The sequence below is a fragment of the Uloborus diversus genome, chromosome 10, assembly GCF_026930045.1.
Source record: "Uloborus diversus isolate 005 chromosome 10, Udiv.v.3.1, whole genome shotgun sequence".
NCBI lineage: Eukaryota > Metazoa > Arthropoda > Arachnida > Araneae > Uloboridae > Uloborus > Uloborus diversus.
In genome coordinates this window covers 96,321,607-96,341,911 of record NC_072740.1, presented here as the reverse complement: position 1 = coordinate 96,341,911, position 20,305 = coordinate 96,321,607, and the positions used below count along the sequence as shown (strand labels likewise).

The 20,305-nt window shown below is 30.9% G+C and overlaps 1 protein-coding gene across 1 annotated transcript in view; it reads left to right on the top strand.

Annotated features, from left to right (window-relative positions):
- Nucleotides 1–751: 751 nt before the first annotated feature.
- The window catches only part of LOC129231099 (inversin-like), a 123,188-nt gene continuing 103,634 nt past the window's right edge, over nt 752–20,305 (top strand). Inside the window, exons 1-6 of the mRNA XM_054865346.1 lie at nt 752–1,018; nt 4,168–4,341; nt 10,932–10,997; nt 11,165–11,266; nt 15,237–15,335; nt 17,122–17,197. Of these exons, the coding sequence (XP_054721321.1) occupies nt 752–1,018; nt 4,168–4,341; nt 10,932–10,997; nt 11,165–11,266; nt 15,237–15,335; nt 17,122–17,197 (784 nt within the window). The remainder of the gene's footprint in view (nt 1,019–4,167; nt 4,342–10,931; nt 10,998–11,164; nt 11,267–15,236; nt 15,336–17,121; nt 17,198–20,305) is intronic.

Sequence of the window (20,305 nt, the reverse complement as noted above, 5' to 3'; positions counted from 1 at the left end):
GAATCTAGAAGACTAGTTCTGCAAGAATAGAAGTTTGAAGATGTTTTATGCCAATGATACTTAGGTATTACATTCGTTTGACCAAGAAACTAATTTTTTTTTTTTGCATATACAGTTGGCTCTCTGTTTAACGACTTTCAACGGACCATAAAAAATCGTCCTTAAATAGAACGCTTTTAACACTATAGTGTACCATCTGGGACCGTGAAAAGCCGTCGTTAAATAGAGAAAGTCATTAAATAGAGCGTCGTTAAACAGAGAGCCAACTGTATGTGCTGCCGTGAAAAGGTAAAGGGCTGATCCACGATTTTTTTTTAAATTTTTTTGCATTTTTTATCTATTGCACTTTACTGTACAAGCTTGCTTATTTGGTTTCCACTAAAAATAAAGTATGATAAAAACGTCAAATTCCAACATTTCCTTATTGTTGAAATTTGAATCCAAAACGGGTTTCTTCAAATATCTCAAAAATTCATTCTGCAGATACTGTCCTTTACCTCTCCTTGGCAATGTGAATCTTGAGTTATGATTTCAATAATGCATGACCTCACATGAATGTGCAAAAAGGGGCGCAGAGCCTGAAAATTTCAGAACCCCTGATTTATTTGATGTATTTTTTTTACTTGTAGTTTTGTATAAACTTGAACTGTTACATTCTCTCTCATTTTGTCTTTTTTTTTATTATAGAAGTTCTTATAGACCATGCATCATCTCTTGAATACTACATTTATTGTTTTTGATTTGCTGCATTATGTTTGAAGAAATAATTTTTCCTCCTACATTATCGCCCAAACTACTTGGGGCATGTTCAACTGGTAATAAGAGTGTACTGAAGAAGTTAATCTCTTCTCTACCTTCTTATGCATTAGAGCAAAAGGATAAACTTGGAAGAACACCACTTATTTTGAGCACTGTTTACGATCACACTGATTGTGTTTCACTTTTACTGAAGGCTGGAGTACAAGTGGATAATAATGATAACAAGGGACAAACAGCACTCCATGCAGCTGCAGCAAAAGTATGATTTTTTAAAAAAAAATTAATTAAATTTCTCAAACAGCAAATTGATGCATGATGAAAAGAATGCTTCTTTTGTTTATTTTTGCAGCATTAAGATCGAGGAGTTAATTTTAAAAACCTTCATCAGTCATTGTTTAGAGATTTGAAAAATCATATGTCTCAAAATTTTCTGGAAAACCCTCATTTCTAATTACACATCATCTAAAATAGTTCTGTTGCCTTTCACAAATATGTTAAGAATTTTATCAAAAGTTTTTTTTTTTTTTAATTATATTTTTTACTGTTGAAATGTTAGAGATTTTTTTTTCAAGATGAAAATGTTCCTGCATGCTGAATAAATCCAAGTGAATGTTTTTAACATGCTTAATGTACAAGTGTTAATTTTAATTTACAAAAAATTTAACTACAGATGCTGGCAAAAAAATTGAGCCTATTTTTCTGTGTCATATCTTTTTCTGTAAATGATAGAGTAGTTTCTTAAGGAAGCTTTGAATTTGTGCCCCCTTTTAAAGCTCAACAATATGTAGCATTAGAACAATTGAGACAAATGCATGAAATAAAATAATTCAGATGTTCACTTAATAACCTGAGCAAAAGTTTTGAGACAATTTTTCTAAACTTTATTCAAATCAACCATCTTTATGTAATAAAATACAACAATAATAATTACAAAAATCAGCAAATGACTTTAATATTTAGTTGCATATTCTTTTGCTTTGAAGGACTGCAACACATTGTCCAGGCATGGAATTCACAAGGCTTTTATAAAGTGAATCTGGATCATTTTTGCCCATTCTGACTGAGAATCCTACAGGAATTTTGCCTATGAAAAATGCTTTTTTCTCCCATACATGCTATTTTGCCTTTTTTCAACATGTTGTCAGAAATTCCACTATCCGCCCCTAAGTTTCGGTGCCAGATGCATAACTGTCAACTTGACTCTTTTTTTTAGAAGATATTCCTGAGTTCTAAGCATTTTGAACGATTGTGTATCTGATGTAAGCAAGGATGTAAAGATCTGATTTTTGATTACTTGAACACTTTGAGAGATGGTAAAAACTCTACATTTTTCTCTAAATTTATAATGAAAAATGCAGTATTGCGGTGGGTGCAGCACAATCACCTACTAGATTCAAAGATATATTCAGAGGGGGCAAGTGAGGGCAGTTGCCCCACTTTTCAAAATAGAAAATACATGAAATAATAATAATTTAAAAAAAAAAGAAATCCAAGAAATTTTTAAAAAATTGTTAAGGGGAAAACCAATTTAGAAGGCCAAAATTAGAATATTTCTCATTTTTTTACTGGGGAAGGAATAAACAGACTTTGTTCAAACTTGGAGGATATTGTACTTATGTTTTGAAGTACACTGTTATTTTTTCAAGTCATTTCCGCCAGAATTAGTTGAATTAGAAGCTGTGCTTCTAATTTGACGTGGTGGTCCATGGCTGGACCACCATCAGAGCTTGTTGCTGATGGGTATTACCGAAATCACAATTTTTATTTGTTATTATTTTTTATTAACATATTTCCTAAGAATATAAACCTAATTATGATCAAAAAAGTTGAAAAATAGCATGCTTTTGGGGTGTTTGATTATAGTGTTATGCTTTCTACTATTTATTTTTTCACCTTTTTTTTTATTAAAAAATATTTTTGATAATATTATCATCCTAAAGTTAGGTTCATATAGATTTTAATTCAAAAAAGAATTTTCTTTGCGCACATTTTCAGAACAATTTGTCTTGAACTTTTTTAGCTAGAATGTTTATCAGTTGGAAAAAACTTGTTTTGAGAAAAACGCGTTTGTAAAAAAAGGAAGCGAAAACAAGCATCCAAACTAACAAGAGTTTTGCATTGAAATTTTTTCAGCTTTTTTAGACTTGTCAATAAATTCTGTTCTAATAACTTTGTGCCTGATTTTTTGAAAGTGTATTTCTTTTTCAAATTTTGAACAGTGCCTCGTCTAGGACCATCATTTCAGAGTTTGACCTGAAGAGGCCAAAATATGTATATTCAAGAAGCATTTTATGGAGAAAAACATCAAATTACATATTGCACTTACATAATTAAATTGTTTCCAAAATCGGAAAGGAGGTAATCCTCCCCCCCCCCCTATCGCCCAAAGATTGGCCTGCCCACCTTTCCCTTTTAAAATGAATAGCAGGGTTTGTTGAATTAAATCAAGTGATTAAAAAAAATCATTAATTTAAATCAATTGATTTGAGTCTAGTGATTTTTTTTAAACAAAATCATTAGTTAAAGTCCGTTCATTTTATTTTTATAAATTAATTATGCATTTTCAATGTGTTGCTATAAATTTAACTCCACTGCATTATACAATCTTAACTTCATCCGGCAAAACTACGTAGATCCCTCTTTCTGTGTGTGAAACAGATTTTCACTCTTGCAATATTGCTTTTACTCCAAAATTACAGTCAATTCAGTATAGAACAAAATAAAAATTTGCAGTTTTCTTACACACCATCACTAATATAGTTAAGAAAAGAAATTGCTCAACATATTGTTTTGCACTAAAACATACATGATGATGAAAACCTTATTTTTAAACAAAGCATAAAACGAAATCACTAATATAGTTAAGAAAAGTAATTGCTCAACATATTCTTTTACACTAAAACATACACGATGATTGAAACCTTATTTTTAAACAAAGCATAAAACAAAATGACTTTTTATCTAAGTATTGTAGCATATTTGTAAATCTTTAAAATGTATTGAATAGTTAGAGAAGTTATCTTTAGAATTAAGCTGAATGGATTAGCTACTGTATGAAATATATTATGTTTACAAATGAAAAGTAATTAATAGCTACGAATTTTTAGAAGATTTAAAAAAAAAAAAAAAACCTAATTTAAATTTTAAAAATGTCACTTTTTTGATTAAAAGATTTTTTTTTTTAATCACAAGCCGTGATGGATAGGGCCTTGACTGAAATTGTTTTCTTGGAATGTTGATAGGTACTCAGATTTTATTCTATAATAAGGTAGACTACCTAGTTTGAGATGCTAGCAATCTGTACAATGCCAGGTTCCAGACACTGCTACTAAAAATATAATGGTTGTGTATTAAATGTTAATGTATGTTACTGACATTTATAATTAAGAAATTTTTCTTCCCCCACAGGGATTCAGTCAATGTGTTAAACTTTTACTTCAACATAAAGCTTCAGTACAGTGTAGAAATTTTGATGGTGCTACTCCGTTACATTATGCAGCAATTTCCCCAAATCTGAAGTGCTTGTCACGGATTTTAAAGAAATTGAAGCCTGGTGAGATTGATTTGCAAGATGCTACAAGAGTAAGTTTTTACTTTAATAAGTTAGTGCTTCTTCGGTGTGTGGTTCTTTTTTTTTTTTTTTTTGCTAGATATAAAAAAGGAAAAAAAAAGAAACTAATTTATTTTATACTTAATTTATGGAAAGGTAAATATTTAAATGTTGACTTGAAAGAACGTAAAATTTGAAGTAAGAGAAGTGCATCTATAGTTACCTTTGAATTTACTTTCCTTGAACACTCGTGTCAATTCATGATTTACGATCATGACGTTTACACAACTGAAGTTGCTCATATTTTATTCAAAAATGCTATTTAAGTTTTCATGAAAACAAGGAATGATTAAGTGTACATCCGACATAATTATCACCTAATATTAGTTTGTGATTATTAGTGGAAGTTGTAGAAAATCTAAAAAATGTGTAATTACGGGGGTGACAGAAAAAAAGTTATAGTTTTTGAATGTCATGAAACAATTGAATCTATTGTACTAATGATCTTCTGGATTTTTTAAATAATTTCTCAATGATTCAGGTCCTATTTTACTTTAAAAAAATCTCATTTGTGATGAAAAGTTGAATTTTATGAATTTTTGATTACGGTTATTATTGTGACAAAATCAGTTACAGGTGTGACATCAAGATTATAGATTTCTTGGAGACTAGTAGTCTGTTGACTAGTTTGCAGTATGGTTTCTGGAAAGGAAAATTGTGTGGTACTAATTTATTGTATTTCTATGACAAGGTTACCTTGGCTTTAGATAATAAAAAGTGTGTGGATGTTGTTTATATTGATTTTCAAGAAGCTTTTGGTAAGGTACCACATGTTGCTCTTCTTAGCAAACTAGCTGATAGAGGAATAGAAGGGAAAATTTTACTTTGGGTTAAGAACTGGCTGACTGGTAGGAAATAGAAAGTAGTTGTAAAGGGAAATCATTCTAAATGAAGTGATGTTTTAAGTGGGGTTCCTCGGGGATCAGCTTTAGGGCCTCTTTTGTTAAAATTTTTTATGAATGACATTCATGAAAATATTTTTGGAAATATGGATTGTTTTGTTGATGATGTAAAAGTTAAGGGGATTGTAGAAAATTAAGAAAGAGTAAAGCAGCTTCAAGAGGATTTAGATCATATTACTTAGTGGTGCATGGATGGAGCATGGCAGTAAATATAGGGAAATGTCAAGTGCTACACTTTGGTCATGGAAATAAGTGTACAAGTTGTTATTTACAGGTTTCAGTCACTAGTCAGACAGAAAATGTTCTTGTTCTGGGTGACTTAATCGATCAGGATTTCAAGTTTATTTAAGAGTGCAGCATTGCAACTAATAAAGCCAACAGAATACATGGGTTTATCAATACAGATCTATTTCAAACAAATCTAAGGAAGTTTTTCTGCCTTTATACAGTGCTGGCCACAAATTATTAGTCTAAAGAGTTTTTTTTTTTGTTTATTGTACACTATTTGTACTAAAATACTATTTATTTTACAGTTAAAGTACAGTACATACTGTACACTGATTATTACGTTATTTTAGAATAATTTAATGTTTGCAGGTGGCAGCACTGTCTGCTTTGTTTATGTTCTTTGTTTATCTACCTACCAGGAACATAACCTCAATCAGCTTAAACAGTTCCCTAGTTCTTTTTATTAGTGTGTTCTGTTATATTTAAAGTTAGTTTTAGGTAATTAGTGAGTCTGTGTATATGAGTATATATAATAGTGAGTATAAACAATTTTTTACCTCCTTTTTCAAAAAGTTAAGAAATGGTGTAAAGTATGCCAAAAAGACTTAAAATGCTCATCAGGAACAAGGGAATGCTTACTAAATATTAGATAATTATTTCACTGTTCGTTAATGTGTCTATATTTATGTAATCAATAAAGAATTTGCTTTTAAAAGTCTTAGTCTAATAATTTGGCCAGCACTGTATAGAAGTTTGGTAAGACCTCATTTGGAGTATGCTATTCAGTTCTGGTCTCCTTATCTCAGGAAAGATATTTCTTTATTGGAAATGGTTTAAAGAAGAGTTGCTAGACTAGTAAGGGGACTTTCAGATTTAGATCATGATACCAGACTAAAAAGGTTTAATATGCACCCAAGCAGCACAAAAGCGTTCAAAGCTCGTTCTGAGCACACCATTCGTGTTACCACCAATTATGTTCTCGCAGAACAGCCCAAAACACGTCTATGTGTCTCATCAATCGATGTTGTATAGCACGTCAAAATCTGGTGGTGTACCAGCCCTTTTGCACTAACTTTGAACGTGGAATATGACATTATCTTGAATTGCTAGGAAGACGTTTCATTTTGGTGTTTACAACATGATATTGAATATTCTGTTTTCACAGGTAAAAACTACGCAATAATTATGTTTGTAACTTACCCTTTTCTCATAAAAATTCAGTTTACATGAGATTTTGCACAGAAGTCCTTTGATGATCCAGAATTCAAATGGATAGTTTTCACTCCCCTATCTGTGCAAAAAAACCCAAAGAGAAATTTTCCTTATACAAAAATCCAATTTAGGTTGTATCTTTTGCCAAATTTGGAAAAGAAGTCTTTGAATGCTCATGACTTAACATAAGAAGTTTTCATCTGCCCCTCTCTATGGGGGCAAAACCCCCGTAGCTTATTTTACGTCAGATCTTTGCTAAATTTGGCACATAGATCCTTCAATGCTCAAGAATTAACATAGGGGTTTTTGACAACTCCAATGACGGGGGGAGGGGGGACTCATAGAGGATTTTTCCTTGAGCAAATCCAGTTTGCTTTGGATATTTGCCTATTTGGCTTATAGGTCCTTAGATGCTCAGGAACTCACATAGGGATTTTCACAACTCCCTATCGAGGGGGGGGGGGCATAACCCCCAAAGAGGTTTTTCCCACTGCTAAAAAGCTAGTGATGGGTCTTTGCTAAATCTTGCGCATAGGTTCCTTTAATGCTCAATTATTCACATAGGGGAGTTTTCCCTTCGTTTTAGGTGCAGACTCCTCCCCTCCCCCTAAAGAGGGTTTTCTCTCATACAAAAATCCAGTTTATGTCAGATTGTCACAGAGGTCTTTCGATGCTCAAAAATTCACAGAGAGTTTTCTCCCCTTCCTCAGAGGACAAAAAACCCCATAGAAGTTTTTTGCTTCCAGAGACGGCTTTTCTCATTTAGAAATCAAGTTTTTGTTGGATCTTTGCTAAATTTGACTCATAGTTCTTTAGGTGTTCAAGAATTCACAGAAAAGAGTTCTCGCCCCCCCCCCCCCCTCTCATAAAGGGATTTTTCTCGGACATCCAATTTATGACGGATGTTTTTCAAATCTTTACCTTTATAATGTAAAGCCCAGATAAATCCTAAACCTCCTGATGAAGTTTCAGGTCGATATCTTTAAAATTTAAAAAGTTATCAGCGATCTAATGAGCCGAATTTCACATCGCCTTTGATAGGCGACAACTCGTGAGGGATTGTTTGCAAATAATCTGTTTTTATCATGAATCGCACTGAATGATGGCAGGCATGTGTTACCAGTTTACGAACTTTACGATTCTTCGCCTATCGAAGAATTATTGAAATTTGGCTCATTAGTTCTCTGATAACTTCTTGAATTTTAAAGATATCGAGCTGAAATTTTATCACAAGGTGTAGGATCTTTCTCTGCTTTGGATTATAAAGGTTATAAATTGTCAAAATATTAGAAATTTTTATTAATTTTTCTTGACTTTCTGTTGCTAGGGCAATTATATTAATTATACTTAATTATTTTATGTGAGGGGGTTCTCTATACCTTGACGCTACACTAAAAAATTCTGCATACAAAACTTTCGTTTATTCTAACAAATATGGTGAGAAAAGTAAACAAGCTTCGCAGTTAGTGGTTAAACTCACATTGAAAAGAAAATGTTCATCAAAGAAATGGTTTCAACGAATTTAACTGTTGCCAATAACTTTTCTGGAGTTTCTTTTTCAAGAATTTCATTGAACATTCTAATGACAATATGCAAATTGAATGGAACTTCAGTAAAGATGTATTTAAGCGGTAGACATCCGTTCATCAATCATCTCTCTCTTCCTCCACGTTAATGTTTCCCGTATAGTTTCCGAAGTGGGCTGGCTGCCCAGGTTTCTGATAATCATCTGGCTGGAAATGGATTGACAGCCAGATCCATTTGCTGAAGGTGTACGCTAGGCCGGCCGGCCTTCTGTGTTCCATTCCTGATTTGTGCCACAAATTACCATTGTCAAGATAGTTCAAAGCCTCAGGACTATTTATCAAGATGGAGTTTTATGGAGCACCAGTGGTATAAAAGTTCTTCAATTATGTTAGAATTCCTGCAATAGTTTTTGGTTTTATATCTGGATTTAGGATTCTATATGAATTTTACTTAAAAGTTTTAAAATGTTTGTTTTATCATGTTGTATTTTTTATTGAACTAATAAATGTTAATGATTTACTTAAATATGCTTTCTAATTTGACTCAACCAAGGCACATTTGTGAGGTTCACTAAAAATTTTAAATAGTTTCTCCTAACATAAATTGATATCTTTCGCGCACACACAGTGAAAATTCAACTGCTTTAAACGTTCATATTTCAACAACTTTTCAATATTTTAATTTCAAATTTTATTATTGTGTTTCTCTTGTATGCTGTCAAATATCTGAAAGTTTGGTAATATTTGACATAAAACTCTGCGTGTTATGAGCCAAAAGCCTTTTAAAAATTCATATTTTTGAAAGAAATGCTTATATCTCCGTGGGTGTAAGAGATACTTTAACAAAAATATAAAACTAAATTCTTCATAGTTTGTACAATGCTAGCAAAATAATCTTTACATTTGGTTGGCAATTAAAAACTTTACATAACTTTTACTTGTCATGCTAATTTGTGAATTGGCGGAATACCAAATATTTCGCCACAATCTGGCTGAATATTTGGCATTCGGCCAAAGAACTAGGGAGCATGCCAAATAAAATCATGACAAGAAGTTTGCATGTTAAGTTTTTTATTGCTAACTAAATATAAAGATTTTTTTTTGCCAGCACTGTATTCTTCAAATTACTATTCATATTTAGAATACATTCAATCAAAAGTGTTTTTTTTTTTCTGAAGTCTGAAGCAGAGGTTTTTGCACAATTCTTTTCCAAAGTGAACTACTTTTTAGCGCTTAACTACTGATACGAACCAATTTTTATCCTTTGACAGTCCAGTACTTATTGTTCTGAAAAGCTTTTGGGCTTTTTTAAACTTAAAAGGGCTTAAAGTAATAGAAACTTTGTATTTTCTGCAAAACAAACTTAGATTTTTTTATTTCAAAAGAACAAACAACACCCTCCTACTTTTTTCTACATAGCAAGATAATGATTTAAATATGATGCAAAAAAAAATTGAGTCAGATCATAGTTGGTACTCCGGAGGTATGACTTTTTTAATCTCCCAATTGAAAAAGCATAAAAACTGACTTTAGATAAGGAGTGGCAACACCGAACTATTCACAGAATAATGTCTGCTATTTGCATTGAAAAAAAAAGTATTTGCTTGAAATTGATAAAAAATTCAGCTTAATAGGTTAAAAAATAAAGAAATTAGAGAGATTTTTCTAAATTCATGCCAATACGATAACTCCAAAAAATGATCAAAAATTGAATTTTTGAAAAAAATCACCAAAGCATAATTTTCATTCAAAAAATCTAAAGAAAAATAATTTGGGCTTTTCTCTAGATATCTATTTAAAAAAAAATAATTGAGACAATCGGAGATGTGACATCACATGGCATTAAGCAATTTGATGTGAAATAACCCTTTAGTATTTTTTCTTTTTTTAATTTTTTCAAAATAAAAATGTCTGTTCAGTATTTTGCTTAAACCTTTTATTTTGCACAATATCAACGGTTTATGTTTAATTTGAACTATGAATCGTGTTGAAGAATGCAGACAGTTTCTTAAAATTTCAAACACTTACCCATCACACCAAACTATGAAAGATCATGTATTTTTGAGTTAGTATTTCAAATTCTCTGTAATTAAATCCTGTATTTCCTTTTCAAGCGATATATCAAACGGATAAAAATCTAAATATTGTTATCGCAGTAGTAGATATTTATTGATAAATGACTGTATATCAGTATATCGCACAGCCCTAGCCCTGACATATTGTTGTGTACAAAATTTTGTCTTCAAAGCATTTAGCAGTGATCTCTAAAATGCATCTCAAAATTTTTAGATATTTTTTTTTAATTTCAAATTTTAAAATTTTACTATGAACTATAAAAGTTCATGCAAAGTACAAAATTTAATAAAATATTAAGTGTATGTCAAAAAAGTGATTAGCAACCACTAACATTCCTGTCCTTAATTTCCAATAAAGATTATAACTGCTGGATCACTGCAACTTAAAATATAACAGTTGCAGTATCTTATATGATGCTTACTGCTATGCAGCCATCATCAAATTATGCTCTCTGAAACAAGAAAACAAAAAAAAAAAAAAAAAATCACAAGCATTCCAATTATACTGTGCAGCAAAAAAAAAAAAAAAAAACTTAAATATGCTTTTGACACTATTCTTGCTCATTCCTATGAAAATCTTCATTGCTATGTGTGTCTATTCAAGTTTAATGTTTTTCAGAAAACCCCATTGCATTGGAGTGCAGCATATGCGTGTCTGGAGCATCTGAAAATGCTTTTAGCCCGGGTTTGTATGCTTATTTATCATTTTACTTATCTGAATTGATTCTTATCTACTCCTCATTTTATATTTTGAACATTAATAAAAGTACAACAGATTTCCTTAGTGTAATTATTTACTTCCGATTGAAAAAAAGCTTAAATAGTTCATTAAAACAAAATTTAATATTTCAGGATGCTCATATCTGTATTCCTGATAAAGAAGGTAAAACACCACTGCACTTTGTTGTTCTCCGTAAAGAATCCAAGGCCCTAGAAATTGTTAAGATTTTGTTGGTAAGGTAGTTTTTATGACAAATTTTTATATTTTTATGTATTAAATATGAGAAATAAGTCTCTTTCCTGTATTGTTAAGTAATCATGTTTTCATTATCTGGTATAGTGCTAGTTTTTGATAAAAGATCCTCTGTTTCTTAATGCTATATTTATATAGTTCATGTAACAATGTTGAAAAATAACTAGATTTGAGTAACAATATTCTGATAGGTTCTGATATTTATTAGTATAAATTTCTGATATGTTCAGCTCTATTTCTTTCGAAGATTTTGATATAATTTGTCTTACTGAAACTTGGCTTTGTGAAGATATTGATTCTGCTGACTTATTTGACAATAGATATGCTGTTTTCAGAAAAGATTGATTTTGTGGCTAATGACTGTACGCGTGGTGGTGGTGGTGTAATTATTGCTATCAAGAACTATTTTTCTGCTGCTAATATTGACATGCTGGACTTAAACTTTGAATCTTTGTGGATATCTGTAAATTTGAGCTTTTCCCGTAAATTGCTTTTGTGCATTATTTATTGTCTGTCTGGTTTTAATAATGAAAAATATCTTCAGTTTTTTGACTGTTTTGATTGTTTTAGTTCTTTCTATAATATTTTTATCTGTGGTGATTTTACCTGCACAATATTGATGATCTTGAAAAATGTTCTTTTTATGAATTCTTCTGTTAGAAATTTATTTAATTTTATGTATCTGCATGATCTTAAACAATTCAATAATGTTTTCAATTATAATCGTAAATACCTTTACTTAATTTTATCTAATGTTCAGTTTTGTGATATTTCGGTTGTGCATAGTGTTGAACCTCTTGTTTTGGGGGATCTGCATCATCCTGCTCTTGTAATTGATGTTAATTTTATGCTTGCTTGTCATAGAAAACGCCCCACTAAAAGTGCTAACTATGATCTTAAGAGAGCTGATTTTTTTAAAATGTTTTGTATTTTTTCCGAGATTAACTGGAACTTTCTAAATGCTTTTGAAGATGTCAATTTTGCAGTCTCTGCATTTTATAATATTTTATTCAATGTTTTCAATCATATTCCCATTAAAATTAATAACAGGAAATTTCCTTTTTGGTACTCAACTGAAACCAAAAGATTGATAAGGCATAAAAATAAAGCTTGCAAATTGGCTTTAAGAACTGACGATCTCAATGTGCTGAGTGAATTTCAAACTCTGAGATTCTTCTCTTAAAAAGAGCGTTATAGATGATTACAGTAAATATTTGTGTATTACTGAAAATAATCCTATTTCTGATCCTACTTTAATAGCTCCTAGGATTTTGGTCCTACTTTAATAACAAATATTCCCTGCCTAACAAAATGTTTTACAACAATGTGTGCTATGATAATAATTGTGATATTGCTGAGGCATTTGCAAACTACTTTAGTTCTGTGTATCAGCCTATTACTTGTTATGAAAGAAATTTTAGACTTTTTGAAAACAATGTTTGTGATCTAATTAAAGTTGATAGTATTGGTTATAATAAAAATGTGTGTGTGTGTGATCATTGGCTTTAACGCTTTAAAATTCTCCTCAACAGTTGGAGTTGATAATGTGCCTTCTTTTATTGTAAAAGGTTGTGCTGATGGGCTAATCTATCCTATTCCTGTTTTGTTTAACCTTTCTTTGAAAACAAACACATTCCCTGATGCTTGGAAAAATACGAAAATTATTCCTGTTTTTAAAACTGGGAGTAAAAATGAATGCAGAAATCATCGCCCAATTGGAATTTTGAGCCCGTTTTCGAAAATTTTTGAATCTATTATTTATATAAAAAGCTCTTTCATCAAGTAAACAATTTAGTATCACCTGCTCAACATGGTTTTTTTCCTAAGCGGTCTACAAGTACCAATTGTTTTGTTTGACTAATAAAATCATTTCTGCATTTGAAAGCAGTGGTCAACTTGATGTTATTTACACTGATTTTGCAAAAGCGTTTGATGCGGTTGACTTCGGTATTCTTTGGGCAAAATTGAATTACATTGGCTTTCACATCAGTCTCCCTGACTACTTTTTTTCATATTTAACTTGTCCTATGTTATATGTTTATTTGAATGGTGCTATTTCTGATGATTTTACTAATACTTCTGGTGTGCTGCAAGGCTCTAATTTAGGACCCTTGCTTTTTATTCTATTCGTAAATGATATTTGTAATATTTTTTAATATTGTGACTATCTTTTGTTTGCTGAGTAGCTAAAGCTATTTAGAAACATTTGTACTATCTCTGACACTACCCTTTTACAGATTGATTTGGATAAGCTGCACCGGTGGTGCATGGTGAATAGGCTTTATTTAAATATTAGTTAATGCAGTGTTTTGAGTTACAGTCGCAGAGATTTGAGCCATTCTTGCATCTTTATAAAATTGACCAACAATGTTTATCGCATTCTGACTTTGCTACAAATTTGGGCATCACTTTTAATACAAACCTTGATTTTACACAACATATTAGCGTTGTTTCAAGGGCATATAAGGTTATGGGTTTTTTAAAACGCAAGAATAAAAATTTTTCTAATGAGCAAGCACTTAAAACGCTTTATTTTTGTCTTGTGCGCTCCAAAGTCGAGTACTGCAGTCTTATTTGGGATCCTATTACAATAATAAATATAAAACTCTTGAGCAGGTTCAATCCAAATTTGTTTATTACTTATGTTACAGAACTAATAATCAAGAATTTTTAACTTATTCTTACTCTCATTTATGTAATATTTATAATTTACACTCTTAAATCACAAGGTGAACTTTTGTCTTTTTTTCTATAAGGTTCTACATAATTTAATTGACTGCTCAGCTATCGTCAATTCAATACAACTTGCTGTCCCAAGTAGGACTGTTAGGAGTCATTCTATCTTTTTAATTTTACAAACTTTTTAACATTCATTGTCATGATTTAGATATTTTTAACTTGTCATTTTACAATTCTAAGTCTTTTATGTTTTAATATTTTAAATGTATAGTTTGTTTTAATTGCTTTTTTTATATTATTGTTGCCACTGTAACTGGATTCTTTCTGTAGTGTGCAATACTTTTAATAAATAAATAAATAAATAAAATATAACTTTTATGGAGTTCTTCGCTAATCTGATATCCATCAGATGCTTGTCGGTGCACCCACTAAAATATTGTTTGCATGTTATTAATGGTCAAGTACAAAATTCAGCTGTATGTGAAATTTATGATAACACTGTTATTTATAGTGAAAGTATAAAACAGTTACAAGAAGTTTAAAAGTAGATGAAAATGTTATTTTGAAATAGATATTTTTTAATTTCTTGAGATTTTTTTAAAAATAATTTTTGAATGCTCTGCTTTATTTTTATTTATTAATATACATACAATTTTTTTTTTTTTTGCAAATGGAAAGTAATTTTCACGCATAATAGCTTGCCCGTGCTTACGTGGAATATTGTGTAAGAATTGATGTTTCTTGACATGTTTGTTTTCGCTTGTTCAAATTAATCATTTTCTATTGGAGGACATTTTTGTTATAATTCAGTTCTAAAATTTATTTTCCTACATTTGCAGCATACATACTGGAAAAAAAAAAATTAAATTGTTCCTGATGAAAAATTCTTTAGTAACACATTTGATGAAACACAATGCCTAGTAATTTGAGAGGTCGAATGTGATATCATTGTTATGTTTCATGTTTCTTTTTATATGGAAAATGTATTTTGTTATGAAATTCTAAGATTAAAAAGGTAAATTTAAAATAGATTTACAGCCTAAGTCAATTGGGAGAAAGCTTGATGTTTGAAAATTAATGTTCATACTTGAGAAAGAGAGTAGTCTGATTTAGTTCTGTATGTATATATCGTTAATGTAAAAAAAAAAACAAAATTCATAAGGGCTGTATAAAGGTTTAAATTATTTTTTTTCTCGTAGTGAATTTCATAAACCATAAATAAGTTCACATTAACGTATCAGTAAATATATTTTAAAAATGTTCTCCTCACAGGATCATGAAAGCACTCTCATTAATTGGCAAGATTATGGAGGTCGTTCTGCTCTTCATCTTGCTGTATCAAGTGGCAGTGTTGAAATAGTGCATCATTTGGTATGTCCCTTATATACTTTATTTTTTAATTTAATCTTTAGATTTGTCTCTAAATATAATTTAATAATGAACTTCGTTTTCTCTTATAATACTGTATTTACTAGAGCATTACTTGCAAATGTTTTTATTGCTTACAAGGCAGTTAATGCATTGTGAACCATTTTTTTTCTTAAATTCTATAATTGAACTTCAGTTGAGAATCATAGATTAATCAAATTTCTTCAAAGTCACGAATGGTGATTTATCTCACCAATAGTTTTTCTCCTGCAAAATAATCAGGTTTCTACAAATGACTGTGGTGGGTGTTGAGCATTTACTACACTACAGGTACAGGAGAGTTGAGAAAATTTCCATCCCTTTTGCAGGGCTCCCAAATGGTCCGTTTTTCTCGCCTAAGTCCGTTTTTCAGGGTAAAGTCCGCTTTAGACCGCTTTTTAACATTTTGATCCGATTAGTGCATTTTGATATTGTTTTTTCTTAAAAATCAGATTTTGAAAGTTTTCATTACATTAAAAGATACTGTGCTGATGTTAGTTACACCCAAATACGCTGCAGCAGCACCTTTTTTCTATTGAGCCTGACTTTCCTGTATTTCGCTTCAGATTGATACTCCTCCTTCAACTGCTGCAGCATGGAAATCGAGCAAATGGAGAGGTTTGGGGGGAGGAGTTAAGATGTCAAATCGTAGCAGAACTACCGATATTTCTCCAAGGTTTGTAAGCCCTTGAAAAACCTTGAATTGCTCCCTCTGTTTGCAAACTCAATCTTTTTGCATCCTGTTAATATTTTGATATTCTTGACAATGAGAAGTTATTTTGACATACATTACCTTAGATTAGCTTATTTAATGTTTTATTTCAATAGATAATAAACAACTTTTTTTTGGAACCATGGCAACAGGGACTCAGACTTTGCCGAAATTTTGCTTGTTGTGTTTGAGATTTCTATGTCTTTGCATCTTGTAAATACTATTGTCACACCTGGGTCTTGTTTTGGATCTTCTAGATTACGAGATTCCAAAATTAGGAATCCTACAGTACGGTAAAGCTGAAGAAAAAATATCAGTTTTATCTGTAAATTGCACTGCTGATGGGGAATCATTTTATCTTTTTATTTAGTCATGAAATTGTGTAAAACAAATGCAACTGGAAACATTTAAAATAGTGCACTGAAATTATAATGGGATTTTGAATCACTACATCAGTAGGCAATCTGTATATTGAAATTTTACCTAAGTTTCCTCAAAGGAAGTAATGCTTCAAAAATGGTTCTCATGGAAATCTGAAATCCAAAATATTTCAGGATTGTAAAACTTCTTCAACTGTGTACAATGAAGTGATAAAGTGATTAGAAGCATGGTATTTTCTACACTCGCCAAGTAATAGGAACCTATAGAGACATATTGAGCTTGGATGTAAGAATAAAATTAACATTGATTTGCCATAAAAAGCCTGAGGTAAAAGAAAATGGTTTTTGCTCATTCAATTTAAAACTATTTGCAGGTATATGAAAAACCAAATTAAGTGAATACATACAACTTTTAGCAAGTTAATACCTTTTGCTTCATGAAATGAAAGCTAGAGATGAACTTTTTCATTATTTTATCTGCAAATTTTGAAGATAGCCAGTGTTTAAGATTTACATTAATTGAGTATTAGGGGAAGATACACATATCTGCAGTAAATGTATCCACACACAGTATATGCATGTACATTTATATTATCTACCTATGAAAGCAAGCAATGAGTCCTTTTCGTGATACTTATGTTTCTAATTTATATTTTAGATTTCTAGAGAAAATTGCAATTCTGATGTATTAGACAACTCATTTTGTACACCTTTGCACTGGGCTGCACGAAGAGGTAACTGGACTAATTTGTTCTCAGCCATAGATAGTTTATTGTGTAAAGTATGTGGATACTGCTTTTTTGTAAATTTATCGTCTGATGTGTTTTATGTTTAATTTTGCTGTTTATTTTCATTTAATGTGTATAAAATTCTTCCTATTATTTTATTTAATGGATGTCTGCTCTTTCTATTGTTTCTGGCAATGGCAACAGAAAAAGAAATGTAGAACAGCTTAGTTATGATGGAATTTGAATGTTTTTTTTCTCTCCTTATGTTGGCGGAGAACATAATTTATAGTGTTTACATAATTATGCAATTAGAAATCTTCTTTTATAGAAAGTAAGAATTTGATTTATTTACTGAAGTGCAGGATTAAATAGTGGCTCCCAAAAGTTCGTACACCTTGAAATTTTGTAGCAAAACCAAAATAATGCAAAAGTGAATTTGAATATAAAGTTCAATTTTTTTCACATTATTCTTATGTAATTCTAAATAAAACCCAGTAGTTTTTTTCAAACTATTGCATGATTTTATTTTTGAAATTTGTCAAAAAACGAAGAGATAGAGAAATAATATGACACACAAAATTAATTGTACACTGGAATATTTTCGAATAAATTTATGATTAAAATTATCACTTGTTGCTTATTTAGTATTTTTGTATTGATGTTGACACTCTAAAGTCATTAGGCTCTAATTTTTCGTCTATTTTTTCCCTAGTATTCTGCTTATTATTTTTAAATGGCTGGTGTTTGTAAAAACAACAAACACCTTTCGAAATTTTATTCTTTTCCCTCATAGTAGCGGTAAATTGGTTTGAAATGTCTCTGGGATTAGTTAATTTATACCATTCTATAGTGAAGTGTGAGATAAAATTCTTTAAAGAAAAGAATCGGATCAAAAACTAGGTAAGAAAAGGTCAACTGGCAAAGTTAACAAAGCATAATCAGAAATTTACAGTTAACTCTCTGATGGTTTTGAACGTCTTATTATGCCCTGCCGAGCATGTTTCAAAAGCAGTTTATGCTTATTTTTCTGATGCCAAAATGATCATTGTCAAATGGTCCAAAGTGCAGGGCAGTAGCTAGGCATCGATAGAAGGTAGAGCACTTGATTTACATGGCAAGTTACTCAAAAAAAATTTCATTGGAAAGGATTTCGCGCATCTTACTCATGACCCAGGACCGTCAGAGGGTCAAAAGCTACAAAAAATATACATTTCAGTGCTGTAAAATTTCTGCAGAATTTATTTAAAAATTTTTTGGTTCATTTTCGCCTAAAATTGTTTGCCAATTCTCTGATTAGCTGGATTTAATGGGACTTCTTTCTGCAGAAATTTTCTTTTTCATGCGAAAAACAGAAAGCTTCCGCTTTCCATTGCAAAATCAATGATAAACAAGTTCAAAACATATTGGAATAATGTCTTACTTTCAGATGGAAATAAATTCAACATTTTTGGTTAAATTGCTGTATGACTTTAAATGTAAGAAAAAATGAGAAATTTAATCTTAAGAACTTAGTTGGATCAGTTAATCAGGACTGCGAAGGTGTTCTTGCGTGAGGGTGCATATCAGCATCAGGATTTGGTAGTTTGAAATTTTTTGACGAAATAATAAATCATGCTGTTCGTTTAAATGTCTTAAAAAACAATTTTAAACTATTAGCCCACAATTTGTCAGAAACAACTTTTTTTATCAAGAGAGTGATAAGAAGCACACAGTTTTCAACGTTTGCATCTGGTGTCTAAAAAATTATAATCCTAAATATTATTTCCGTAGCCTGTTTTTCTGTTGCTATGCGAGATCTTCCTCATTTCTCGATCAAGTTCCATCACCCGCTCTTCATTTTAAAGCTTATCTTGCGATAAAATGATGAAAAATAGACCCACGTTCTAAAAAAAAATTCCATCAAAAAAAAAAAAAAAAAAAAAAAAAACCTGTTTAAAAGCATTGTTCTGAGTTATTCGGTTAAATTGATAAGTTTACCTTGAGTTGTTTACCACGCCTTTGGGGCTGTTAACCAGCTGGACCAGAGTTCAAGCTCTGCCAGCATCGAAAACTTAGACCATTATCATGCATTACATGTACACTTAACATATATAAAAATTCCGATCAATAATGAATCTTTTACCCTTACATGTCCGGCTGGGCATGCAATTATTATAATTTTTTAATTAAGTGTTGGTAATTTTAATGACAACTTATTATGTACTGTTTATTTAAATTTTTTATAATGTTTTATATTGAAATAACTCTTGACTCAGATATAAAACTTTTAAATTAGTTTTTTGTCTTATTAATGCTATATGACAAATTCAAATATTTTTGTTATAATACAATAAAAAACTGAGCATGTAAAAATTTTATTTGGGTATGTATTTTTTAGACAAACATGCGTGGCGGGGCATGTCAAATTTTAAAGATTTTTCTAGTCCTAAAACATACATAGCTGCTCCAAATTTGCAATTTTACAGCTCCAGGTTACTCCAAATTTGCAATTTTACAGCTCCAGGCTGCTCCAAATTTGCAATTTTACAGCTCCAGGCTGCTCCAAATTTGCAATTTTACTGCTCCAGGCTGCTTCAAATTTGCAATGTTGCTGCTCAAAATTTTACGTTTTACTGCTCCAAGCTGCTCCGAACTCACCATTTTCCTGCTCCCAAGATTGCTTAAAAGCGAGTTTTGGTCGGCACATCCCTGCATTTTGACTACATTTAAAAAACTACGCTTAAAAAAACGTACTTAGTTCAACTGATTTTGTATTTTAACCATGTGGTTAAATGATGAACACATGCTGCCATTTAAGCTGTAACAGTTAAGCAGCCTGGTAGAAATTTTCAAAAATGAAAACACTTCTCTTCATTGTCTTATCCTGTATCTTACTTCTGTAGCCTGTTTTACTGTTGATATGAGAGGTCTTCCTAATTCTTAATAAAGTTCTGTTATTTACCCCTCATTTTAAAGCTTAACATAACGGCTGATGACAAAAAAAAGATCCACAGTCTAAAAATTGGTTTCTCTGTCAAAAAATCCGTTTTTTGTTTTCTGTTTTTTACTACATATAACTTCCCTGAATATTACTTACAGGGGATATACTATTAAGTAATAGTATATTAAGTAATA